The sequence below is a fragment of the Cicer arietinum genome, chromosome 4 (genome assembly GCF_000331145.2).
Source record: "Cicer arietinum cultivar CDC Frontier isolate Library 1 chromosome 4, Cicar.CDCFrontier_v2.0, whole genome shotgun sequence".
Taxonomy (NCBI): Eukaryota; Viridiplantae; Streptophyta; class Magnoliopsida; order Fabales; family Fabaceae; genus Cicer; species Cicer arietinum.
In genome coordinates, this window is record NC_021163.2 from 29,607,858 (window position 1) to 29,621,553 (window position 13,696).

Here is a 13,696-nt window from a genome sequence, read left to right on the forward strand (position 1 = left end):
AGTAATATTTTATGTATTATAAATATAATTAACTTATAATATTACTTTATATTGATTTAATAATTGAATATGATTAGGAAAATTAAAATGAGGGAAAATCATGTTTATCACAATCATTTAATTTAATTTTTAAAATATTTTGTAAAATTCGTATAATAACTTATTATATAGGATAACTGTTAGACTAATTGTACTTTGATTAAAAATTTATTTTTCAACATATAATGATACTTGTATTTATTTGATGAAATAAAATGTATAATACATACCCAAAAATAAGATATAAAAATTTAAAAATATGATTTACTATTTAATATTTTTTATTTTTAAAAAATGTTAATGTTGAATTATATAGTAGCGTAGTCTAAATTTATTTGTTTTATTAGTATGATTTTTTAATTGCGAGCATGAGAAGTTGTTGTAAAAAAAAATTATTGAATATATTTCATCAAGAGTTTGAAATTAATTTTATTAAAGATTTACATATACTTTAAATCAATTTTAGGTATTTAAAAGTTTTAGCTAATTGTTTGCACAATTGAATTATAGTTATGTTGATATGTACCAAAAATAAATTTTATTAAAAAATAATTTAATTTTATGCGATACTTAAATTTTTATTTATTTTATTTTTAAACATTCAAAGTATCATTATAATAAGGAAAGTATCATTATACTTGAATTATACTTATGTTGATATGTACCAAAAATAAATTTTATTAAAAAATAATTTAATTTTATGCGATACTTAAATTTTCATTTATTTTATTTTTTAACATTCAAAGTATCATTATAATAAGGAAAATTAAAATAAAAAATAGCATTCAATTATAAATATATAATTTAATTGATAAAAATTTAGTATTAACATATTTTTTCAAAACACATATATATAGTAAACTTTTGTTCATTATATTTTTTTAATATATTCATATATTATAATTTTAAATATATTTGTGTATTTTAATAATTGGAAGTAACTTTTTTAATAATTTTTCATATATTCTTATTTTATGATTATTTTTTATAAATTTGTGTATTTTTTGTCAAATAGAATATATATTTTTATTGTATAAAATGTTACTAAAAAATGAATTGACATAACTTGAAAGAAATTATAAATGAATTGACATTAATGAGTAATTGAATTTTTAACGTATAAAATCATTACTCACGTGGAATAATATAATTGTCCATGAAGATATTTATGTCGATATTTATGAGTGATTATGTGGTTTTTTACTCACCATAAGTGGAATAATATAATTGTCCATGAAGATATTTATGTCGATATTTATGAGTGATTATGTGATTTTTTTCCATTGAATTTAATGATTAATAATATAGATTATTACCATTGGTAAATGACTAATAATATTATAAAATAATTTATAAATTTATTATAAAATAACTTATAAAATAATTTGATAATAATATAAATTATAAATTATTATCAAATTGTAAAATAATATATAAATTATAAATTTATTATAAATAATTGTAAAATAATTTTATAATTTATAAATTTATTATAAAATAATATTATCAAATAGATTTTAGAGGTACTAATAATATAATGACGTGACAAAATATATTAAAGAAATTAGGGATTAAGAGGAGGATTGAAGGAGACTAGGCATTGAGAGCATGATTAAGAGGGGAGAAAAGAGGAGAGGTCCACATCAGCTTTTTGGCTAACGTGGGAAATATTTGTATAGGTGGACGAAATAAATGAGGTGGCATTCGAGGTGAAGTGGCATTTAGGGGGTCTATTTTAAATATATATAATAGATAGTTATAAGCACAAAGACATGTAATTACCTGCAAATGGGTGCGGGTAGTGTATTAGTATTTAGTTTAATTAATTTTTTTATTTTATGTTTAAGCATCTATTGATATCATTGGACCACTAAAATATTTATAATCGAAAAAATAAACGTTTATAAACTTTTTAAGAATTTGATTTTTATGAATAGGCAAATAATTGTGACTTTATAACCAAAAGTTATGTCTTATTAATCGTGACTTTATAATTATACTTGCAACTTCCTATAAATTTTTTTTACAGGTCACGATTAATATCGTTGTAAGACTTACAAGTTCATAAAATATTATTATGGATATTTAAATATGTATTATAACGTGTGTTCATTTGAAATATTTTGAGTTATAAAATATTTTAGTTTATAATACTTTATGATTGAATATTAAGATATTTGGATAATTTTTAAATTTAATCACAACAATATCATTTATTTATCGATCTATTTTAATTAAAGTGTGAATAATAGGTACAGACACTTAGGTACCCAAAGGGTAAGAGTACGAATATTAAAATTGATACCCAAAAGAGTACAAACACAGATATAAGAATTTTTTTAAACCGCAGAAGACAAATACTATAGTACCCTACCTAAACCCTATCTATTGTCATCTCTAGCCGTAGGCATGAGCCGGCTAAAGTGTGCAACCGAGAATATTCTTGTTTTGCAGGGAACTACTCATAGCCTTAATAACATGTATGACAAAAACGGTTTCGGGGTTATAAAAATTGATGTAGAAAAGGCTTATGATTGCATTAAATGGGAGTTCATCAAGAAGTCATATTGCTTTTCAAATTACCTACTCGTATCCAAGAACTGATCCAACATTGCATCTCTACAGTCGCAACGAGTATTAATTGGAATATGGAGCCCACAACCAAGTTCAATTCATTTCCTATTTCACATTACCTATTTGTTTTTGCTTTGAAAAGAGACGTAATCCAAGATAAAATGAACTACGACAGTTGGGAGTCTTTACCTTTTTGTAGAGTAGAGCCTAAAATTTTCCATATTTGTTTTGTAGAAGACTTAATCTTAGTTGTTGAGGCGAATATGGAGCAAGTGAACCTTATTAGAGAAGTCTTAAACAGTTTTTGCTTAAATTCGAGCCAAAAAATCAATCGGGGACATCACAAGTTTTTTTCTCCAAGAATGTCACTGAACATATTGCGACTACACTTAGTCATGGTTTAAGCATTAAGACTACTCTAAATATTGACATCTATGTTGGAGCTCCTATGTTGCATAAAAAGCGAACATCCATGGCTCAATCTTTATGTCTTGTATCTCGGGTTATGTTAGGCAAATTGCGAACATCCTTGCTTCAGTTTGTGATGAAGCAAATAAAATTTGTAGACTTCATATGGATCTCAACTTCCCAACATTGCAAATGTCATTTGGTGTCGTGGGAGAAAAGTTATCACCCTAAAAAAATCAATCATTTTTAAAAAATCATGGACTCAATTGTTGTGTTAATACTTTTTGTTGGAAATAAGTTTGTAGTTCCATAATTTTTAATGTAAGAAAATGAAATATGAAAATTATGTCAATTTTTATGAATTTGTTGACACGTGTTTGGGCAATTTAGAAGAAACAAAACAATTGTGTTTTCAATACATTAAGGTTAATTTTAATCATCTGATGGAATATATCAAAATGTATGCTAGGTGGTGGTTGAAATCAAAGGCCTAAGAGGTTTTAATACGACTTAACCATCTTGATTTCGGGCTTTGTATCTTGATTTGGGGCTTTGTTTGATTCATCATTAAAGTCGTTATTAATTGTCACAAATGAAGTTTTTTTGTTAGAATGATTTTAAAGATAATCATTTCTTATATTTTCGTTATGTAACTTTATTCTATAGGTTTTTCTGGCAAACCTTGTACTTAGATAAACCACTTTAATTTATATGAGAAATGTTAATAAATGTCATTTTATCATATAAAAAATATAGAATATTTTTTAATAAAAACATATTGAAACTTGTGTATTCAAAGTTTTAAAGATTTAAATTTTCCTTTTTTCAAGATAAACTTACTACTTTTGATTTCTTAATAAAAGGTACTTGTTAGCAATAGCATAACTCTATTTATATATATAAATATTGGCTTTTTTTTAAAGAAAATAAATGTTATACTCATTTAAATCCATAATCAATAATTTTTAGGATTAAATATGTTTTTAGTCTCTATAAAATTTCAAAATTTTAATTTTCGTTCTTATAAAATAAAAATGCAACTTTTAATCCTTACAAAATTATCATACATGGAGTTTTAGTTTATGTTGTTGAATAAATATATATTTTTTAACGATTTTTTGCAAGCATGTTTACAATAATATAAAAAATCCATCTACAAAAAAATAAGTTCAAAATTCGATTTCTACGTCTAAATTTTCATTACTTTTATCTTGGATTTTTTATATTTAAAAAGTTCATATTTAATTCATACAAAATTAAAAACTTTTAAGTTTTTGTAGATGAACTTTTTATAATATTATAAATATGCTTGAAAAAATTCTTAAACTTTTTTTAAAATTAAAGAAATATTAAACATGTTTCACTTCAACAGAAATTAAAATTGCTTGTTGAATAATTTTATAAAGACTAAAAAATTTATTTATATTCTACATAAACTAAAATCAAAATGTTAAAATTTCATAAGAACTAAAAATATATTTAACCCTAATTTTTATATTTTTACCGTAGATAGACAAATTCATAGTAGATGTGTTGCCATAAAAATTAAAGTAAATTCACAGTAAACTTTTAGAATTCTATTTATAAAAAGTAAAAATATTAATAATTAATCAAAATTTTAATAATTTTTTTTTGTATGAAAAAATATAATTATCATAAAAAATTTATCCGTACTTATAAGATCTCAAATTTGAATCTAAATGTTCAACCAAATAATTTTAATATTTATCAATTGAATTAATAATAAAAAACATTAAAATTAATAGTTTAATCAATTTTTAAAATAACAATTATATCGAATTAATTTAAGAGAATTTGAATGAAATTATAAATTTTTTCTTCAAATTAATCAAATGTTTTAAGTTCAAATTTAACCATGTGAAAATAGAATAGAATTAAATCTCTTCAATAAGAGTTTTGCCATCTATATAGTTTTACCCAACTTAAAAGATAATATCTCCATTAAACTAAAATAAGAGTTCAAATTCACATTAGATAATCTATAATAAAATAATAGTAGACGATCTAGAGTTGAACTTCCAATTAATAGAAGTCAGCAAGTAGTACCTGCGGACACAAATATGCCAATTGTCCACTCCAAAATAGAATTGATGCATACTTCTTTGTCTTGTTTGGTATATCACTTTCAGATTTCCACAAAAAGAGATACACACTGTACTATACAATCCCTTTCCAATTCCAATTCCAATTCCATTCTAGTTCCAGCTCTAGTTAAAAACAGTGTATGATAACGAGACATTTGCATGTATTAGCTATAATCATTACCTCTTAGAAAAATTACGTAATATATTTTTTTCGTCCAAATAATTCTTTATTAATACTTTGATTAAATAATAAAACTAAAAAATAGTTAATTAATTATATATTTTTTAAAAATGACAAAATCACCCTTAACATAAAAATTACACAGTATTTTTATAAATAAATTATTAACATAATTTTTTAATATTATATTATATTTTCTAAAGAAGTAAAAACATATTTTTTAATCTACATAATTTCTAATCTAACTCCTATCTCAAGATAATAAATAAACTAGACAACAAGAATGGATAAGATGAAGTTATCATATCATACTATTCTTTAAACTTTAAGAGTTTAAGAGTTTATTTGATATGTAAAATAAGATAGATATATTTTAGAATAAATAGTTGGATAATGATAGAATATGATATAGATATTATAAAATTGATCATATCATGTATTTAATATTTAAAAATATGATATATATGATATGTAAATGAAAAAAATAAACTTTATATGAAAATTATATTTAATATTAAAAATGTTAAATTTAATTTAATATTCATTTTTTTTTTATAATTTTTAATAATAGTTATATTTTTAAATATTCTATTTCAAGTGTTTGTTATATTTTTAGCTTATATAAATTACAAATTACATGTATGATAAAATCGTATGTATTTTTAAGAAAGAATTATCAACATTTTTAATTTTTAATTTAATATCAGATTATTTATTTTGTTTTTTAATTTATATTTATATTTATAAATTATTAAATTTCCCTTTTTTATACTTTAAATTTTATTTTACTGAAACAAATCAATAAATTTTTATTTTTATCTTATTAGTTTTTAATTTAATTTCAATGTTAAATAAAAAATTTAACTAAAAAATATATAATAAATTTTAAAATTAATTTATCATATTTTTTCTACTTCAAAAAACTTTATCATATCTTCTTATTTAGTAAATTATTAACACATGACATGATAGAGTTATTTTATTTTTTTTATTATTTTTTATCATCAAACAAATATTTCATAAATTAATAACACAATAGAGTTATCTTATTTTTTTATTATTGTTATCATCAAACAAATATGAAATTGAGATATGATATGATGAAGTATTTTATCACTTTTGTGATATTTTGGTCATAAAAATTAACCTTAATTGTTCAAAGAGACCACAATAGGGTGCATAGCCCTAAATACACACATAACAAAATTGCTTCCCAAATCTCTCTCTCACTACAAAATTGTAAAAAGCACCAAAAAAGTACAAGCTCAATTATCTCTCACTTGTCTACCTTTTTCCCACCATCAACTTAGTTTTAGACAGACAACCGTACCCACTTCTCACTCTCTCTACCATACCGATATGACCCATTGTCACTTCTTTCTTTTTCACAATCCTTTTATGTAAAAAATAAATACCCATTTTTCAATTCATCTCATTATACTCAAATATTAAAATAAACTACTCTACTTTAATTAGCTCCTAGTAACATAGTTGTAATAATTAACTTAGTGTCACCAATGAGTTCCCCTTCTTCACCACCTAGCTCCTCCAATGAGTTTCTTGATGGGTTGAAATTTGGTCAAAAAGTATACTTTGAAGCAAAACCAAATGGTGGGTCATCTTCATCTTCAGGGATAACAACAAAGAAGGGAAATCAACAACCACCTAGGTGTCAAGTTGAAGGCTGTAAAGTAGATCTAAGTGGTGCTAAGGCTTATTATTCTAGACACAAAGTTTGTTGCATGCATTCAAAATCTCCAATTGTTGTTGTCTCTGGTTTGGAACAGAGGTTTTGCCAACAGTGTAGCAGGTCACATGTTCTTTCTTTGACCATTCTACTTTTGTTTATTATTTGATATTTTAAGTACTTCAAAAAATTCTTCTTTTGTTTTTCATTATTTTGTTTTTTTTTTATTAGTGTTTTTTTTCTTCTATAATGGGCATGTTTTGGTTTACTTTCTTTTGCCTCATTTTGTCTTTTTTATTTATGTTTTATTGCTGTGTTGGTTTTATTTTATTTTTCTAATTTAAATTCCTTTTATAAATTTCTTAGATGGTTTTTTGGTTGTTACTGATTTACATTTTGACAATGGCATTGTTGTTGCTTGTTCTCATAGTGTGAAAATTTTGTTTTCCTTTGGTTTTGCGATATTAATGTTTTTTATTTCAACTGACAAAGTTAATTAGTAGTTACTATTTTTAATTTTGTTAATATTTTACTGAAAGAAAGAGAAAAAAAAAACTGTTACCACACATTAGTCCCTATAGCCCCTACTCTCCCAAGTCAACCTTATGTTCTTATCATCTTATGCTTCTAGTTCATATTATATTTCTTGATTTGATGCATATGTTGTTACTTGGTTTTATGCGATTTGTTTTGTTTATCTTGTGATTATGCGAATGATGGTTCTCTTCATGCAGAACTGAAATTTCAAATTGTGATGCACCTTTCTATAGGATTGCCAAATTTTAAAACAAAAAATTGGTCCCCATACCCTATTGGGAAATTGATGTCAATCTGGTGTGTAATGATGGCAAATAATTTCTTAAGAGAATCTTTGTCAAACACTAAAATTATTATTTACACTCTCCATTCTTTAAATAAATTAAAAAAAAAAAAAAAAACTCTTGGTTCCTTTTGACGTTATTTAAACGTATATTAAGAAAACCAATGAATGGCCGAAAAAAAATAGAAAACTAATAAATTGTTATTTTTATAGAATTGTTAGTTTTTTCCTACAATTCTTTTAACTATTTATGTTTTTATTCCACTAATTTCTCTTTCTTTAATGAATAGTTAACAATATTTTTGACAAAATAATAATTATAATTAATATTTTTTCTTTCTAATATTAATTTAGTTATTTGATTATTTTACATATATTAAAAAAATTTATATTAATGATAGAGAGAATATCACTTTAACAATTATTGTTGTTAGATATTTGTATCTTATCGATATCATAAATGTATAGTTAAATATATTGCATTGAAAATAATACAAATAATATTAATTAAATTATACAATTGAAGAAGAAAAATGTATTGAAAATTAAAAGGATAATTTTTTTTGGGACAATTTTTTTCTTTTCAGAATGGTAACTACAAAATAAAAATAGAGACCCCGTTTTGATATTCAATTCACCATTATATTTTGAATATATTTTGACCTTAAGCAATGTGACATGTCCTACATGTAAGGAGAGAGTGACTGGTTAGAGGGTTAATCATAATAGCTATTTATAATTAGGAAATGCTAATAAGTGTTTTCATACCTAATTAAGGAATCAATATTAGAAAGTTTACATTAGGAAGTGTAGTTTTTTAAATTAGTGTTAGTATTTGAGATAGTATAGTTAGTTTAGAAGGTTTTAATTGATAATTGGAAGGTAATAATAGTAAATGGTGTGAAGTTTAGAGCAAGGAATATTTTCTTTGATAAAGTAAACCCATGTCATTCTAGAAAAGTCATCATTGAAGAGGATGAAATACCTCTTGTTGTGGAGTGAGGGTGTCCTTATAGGTCCATGTGTATCAACTCTAGCAAGTCTTCACCTCTCCATGTTTCTCCTATTGAAAATGGAAATAGGTGTTACTTTCCAAGAAGACTTGCTTCACAAGCTTCATAATTTTCTTTCAAGTAGGAGAGATCTCTCATCATATTCTTCTGATATAACATCTTCAAGGCGTAAGTGTTCTAGTGGCCAAACCTTCGATGCCGTAGCTATAAATCATCAACTTGTACTCTCATGGCAATGTTAGAAGCATATTTGAAGCTTATTGGAAAACTTCTATTTCTTTTCTCCATTTTGACTTTGGCTATCTCTTGCCTTTTGTGACTGTTGTCGTATATTGAGCACGTGTCTCCTTCAAAGTGAAGAGTATAACCTTTTGCTATCATTTGACCAATACTCAAAAGATTAGATTGGGAACTAGTAAGACATATTCGACAAATCTCGTGCCATTCCTTGTCTCCACCATGATAGTACCTTTACCTTTCGATTCCACGATTGAGTCATTAATATCTTTGAACATGCTCTCATCTTTGGCTATGTGATTGCTACATTCACTATCCAAGTATCGTTTTCTATTCAATTCATCACTAGAATCTTGGGTAATGTAGAAAATATGTTGCTCATGGTCGTGTTCATGTTGCACACCAACATGCTCTTCAACAAAATTTGTGTGATGCTTATTTTTGCTATAACAATCATTCTCCTTATGTCCAAATTTCTTGCAATGTCGACACTGGGGCTTTCCACGATATCGATAATCTTTCTTGGCACGATTTGTCCTTTTGCATATGCCGCATGGAGGTTACTCATCTTGGTCATTTCTCGAGAAACTTCTAGAATTTTCTTTGTTTCTAGATTTTTCTCCATCAACTTTCTTTCTTCCATATCCTTTATTTTGAGACTGAATTTTGAGCTTTGATTGAAAGACATTTTCAACTGTGTCTTCATCATGCCTACTCAATCTTTGCTCATAAGCTTCAAGAGATCCAACTAATTCAGTCACAGACAAAGTAGATAAATCTTTGGTTTGCTCAATTGTAGTAACAATTGCATCATACTTAAGAGGAATAGAAATTATAATTTTTCTCAACAATTCTTGTCAAGAATATTATCCCCGTAAGTTTTCATTTGACTTACTAATTCTTTTATCTTGGTATAGTACTCTTTTATGGTCTCAAATTCTTTCACTTCCTTGAAATTCCTCTTGTAGTGTATGTAGTCCACGCATCTTTGGAACTTGTAGCACCCATTAAAAGATACTGTCGGCTACCGCTTGTTGCAAAATGAGTAACACCTTTGAATCTTTATGTTTACTTTCCTTCAACTCTTTTTTCTGAGTTGCATTGAGAATTGATGTTTCTGCAGGAATAGTAAATCCTTCATCTACAATTTCCCATAATTCTTGAGAGCAAAAGAAATGTTTGAAAATAGGGATTGTCATAGATGATGGTTGAAGGGTATTAGCCATGTTTTATGGAAATTTAGAAATGATGTAAGATATAAGGAGGGTTTGGTTGGAAATATTTTGATGACATTTCTAGCCCAATGTATGATCAAACGTAGCTCTGATACAATTGTTAGTATTGAACATAGTATAGTTAGTTTATAATCTAATTGGACAATGTAGAAGGTTTTAGTTGATAGTTTGAAGGTAATAATAGCAAATAGTACTGTGAAGTTTAGAACAAAAATTATTTTGTATTGCTCTCAAATGACTTGCTTACAAATGAGCCTTGGTGGCTTATTTACAATTGTGGAAGCTACAATCTAGATGCTTCCTTCTAGATTCTTCATGATATTTCAAATACTAATGTAGTAATTAATTATTTATTCTATGAACTACTCAATTATTCTAAAAAAGTCTAGGCAGCATGTACATCATAAATTAATAATACTTATTCTATATGTTACTTAAATATTCTAGAAAGATCTAGAAATGTGCCTCACCTCTCAACAATCAGTAATGTGTTGGATATTGTAATTTCCATTAAAAAAGTTTGTATTTGTTTATTTCTAACTCTTATAATTGTTAGGTTAATCATATCTTGAGGTACCCTACTAATTAAGCTTTGTCTAGGCTTGTAATCTGATTCAATAGTTCATATGTTGTGAATGTGAATATTAACTGGATTATCATGGTATTAGAAAATCTTAAATCCCATTCTTTTCTTCAAATTCCTCATCCAATGCATGAACATCACTAAACAATGTGTGAATTACATCTTCTTGGAAATATACCAATGTACTTGTCTTTATATTTGTTCATATTAAATTATAGTTAAAGAAAAATTGAAATAATCTTGCATTGGTTATGAGTCATTAATAGCATTCCAACAAATAGAAATTAGCGTCTGCATTTCAATTGCATCTGGTAACAAAAGCAATTTTGTAATGTAACCATTTTAGTATTATTTCAGAAAAACTAACATCCTTTTTGGTAGCACAAGTGCAGGTTTCATCAGCTTCCTGAATTTGATCAAGGAAAAAGAAGCTGCCGCAGGCGACTGGCTGACCATAATGAAAGGCGAAGAAAGCCACATCCAACTTCCTTGTTAACCTCGCATTTTACCAAACTCTCTCCATCTACTTTTGGTTAGAAATTATCACCGAAATATCGATTCGAAATATCTCTACTTTTTACCTTGTGATATGTTCCTTATAGACTTATATGTCTAATAATAAAATGGTTTTGCTATTATGTCAACAGATAACAATAACAAAGGCAATGATTTTATGATGGAATGTGCTTCATATCCGAAGTTTTCTTCAAGTAATGCATTGGCAACTCAGACATCATATGAGCCAGTTTGTCGTGATCGAACCACACCGTTTACCTGGCAGAATAACACGGAGCCACCATCTGATTTTTTCCAGCAAGGTTCGGTTGGTGGAACAAATTTCCTCAGTCCTAGACATCCTCCAATGGAAAGCTACAATGAAGTTGCCGACTCAAGCTGTGCTCTCTCTCTTCTGTCAAACCACACATGGGATTCTCGAAACACAACGCCGAGTGTTGAGATGAACAACTTGTTGAGTTTCAATGAGACGCTCATGTCACAATCTTCTCAAGGTGCAGCCAGTTATCAACTTTCAAATGCTTCTTGGTTTTTGAAGGGAATTGATTCCGGTAACTGTTCGGCCGAGGATGTACCTGATCTTGAGCTTGGTCAAAATTCACATACTCTTCATAGTAATCTTCCTGGTGAGCTTGATGTGTCACAAGACAAGAGGCATTACTGGTCACTTTAAAAATTTGATCAATTACTTTGGTGGTTATTTTAAGAAATTTAGGTGGCATTGAATAATTAATATCCTAATTCCTTTGGATGTGGAACTTGAATTTCTTGGTTTTTTTTGTTTGAACTTTTGAGCAAGGAGGTTTTGGGAGGAAGACTTGTTAATTTTGTGGAACTTTGAGGCATTATTGTTTTGGTCTATTGAACATGTAAACAATGTTGGTTGCTTTCTTTTAATTTGTGAAACTTTTAGACATGGATTATTTATTTTGAGATTGGGTATGAATATTATTTTCTGGGAGTTTCTACTTCTACATTGGGAGGGTTGGGTTTAGCACCCCAAACCTTCATATTTTTTGAGGAATCTTGTATGGTCATAACCATTTGGCGACACTATTACATTACATGTACACACTTAAAAAAATATAGAAAGAAAAAAATTTAGTTTAATTTTTTAAAAGTTAAATGATTATATATTTTTTTGTGCGCGATATTTTCTCTATTTTTGGATAAAATTCAAACTGAACTAAACTATTAGAGAATTTGATTGATAGAAAGATTGAGATTGTGTTTCAATATTATTTCATGTCATTGAATTATATTTTCTAAGTGCAATAGTGTTTATATAGTGCTGAAAGTATATTGATAAGAGAAACAATTATAATTGTTTTGTAACAGAAAACATAACGATTAAGAAACTTGCAAGTGTTCAATTAACACAACAAGAGGGAATAGTTTTATCACACTTCAATACCCCTCAAGATCAAGGTGGTGAAATCACTTTGACCTTGCTTCGTATCTGAACATAGAAGGATCCGGAAGTGTGTCAGCCCCAAACTTATTGACCTGTGTCTGTTGAAGGGTATTAAATGAGGAAAACAGGCTGACCCAAAGGTTTTGTAAGTATTTTAGTCACGGGATTACAAAACAAAATAATTATGTTTCAAATGTTAGATTAAAATTTCAAAACCTAGAGAAGTGAGAGCTAAGAATAAAAAGTGATTTTTATAATTCTAATTTCTAGCTTTGTCTTTAACTTTATATATTAGTATACTATTCTAATTTCTATCTGTACTCAAACTCAAAAAATTATACAGATAAAACTTATACAATAATTACATGATATTATAAATAGGCTTATATATATTTTATATGTATTCCATTCTCTATTTTTTCTTCTTCTAATTTCCATTGCACTCACTCCAACAAACATGTATGAAAACAACATATTTTTTATAAAAATCGATATTATTTATTTGTTACTTTATATTTTATAAAAATCAATACTATTTATTTGTTATCTTTATATATATTATTAGTATATAAATTTAGAAATCCTAATTGTTTATTATTACTGAATATGAGTTTGTTTGAGAGATAATATTCCGAGTTGTTTGAGAGGATTTGTTTAGAGGTAATATTTTGAGTTGTTTGAGAGATAATAATATGTGTGTTTGTTTCAATAAAAAATTTATTCTTTTAAACCAAAAACTATTTTTTAGGGTTTAAAAGGTATTTGTTTGATATTTAAAAAAAATTATTTTGTTAAAAAAATCATTTTTTTATTTAATATATATATATACATATACACATTAGTATATTGGTATATGGAGAATCATATAAATCGATATGGGTAGA

General features: G+C 26.2%; 1 protein-coding gene across 1 annotated transcript; it reads left to right on the top strand.

The window, feature by feature from the left end:
- Positions 1–6,689: 6,689 nt before the first annotated feature.
- Positions 6,690–12,349, top strand: LOC101492646 (squamosa promoter-binding-like protein 9). The gene is made up of 3 exons (XM_004497849.4): positions 6,690–7,117; positions 11,275–11,414; positions 11,530–12,349. Exons 1-3 carry the CDS (start codon positions 6,825–6,827, stop codon positions 12,069–12,071), a joined length of 975 nt encoding a protein of 324 aa, XP_004497906.1. The 5' UTR covers positions 6,690–6,824; the 3' UTR covers positions 12,072–12,349.
- Positions 12,350–13,696: the final 1,347 nt, after the last annotated feature.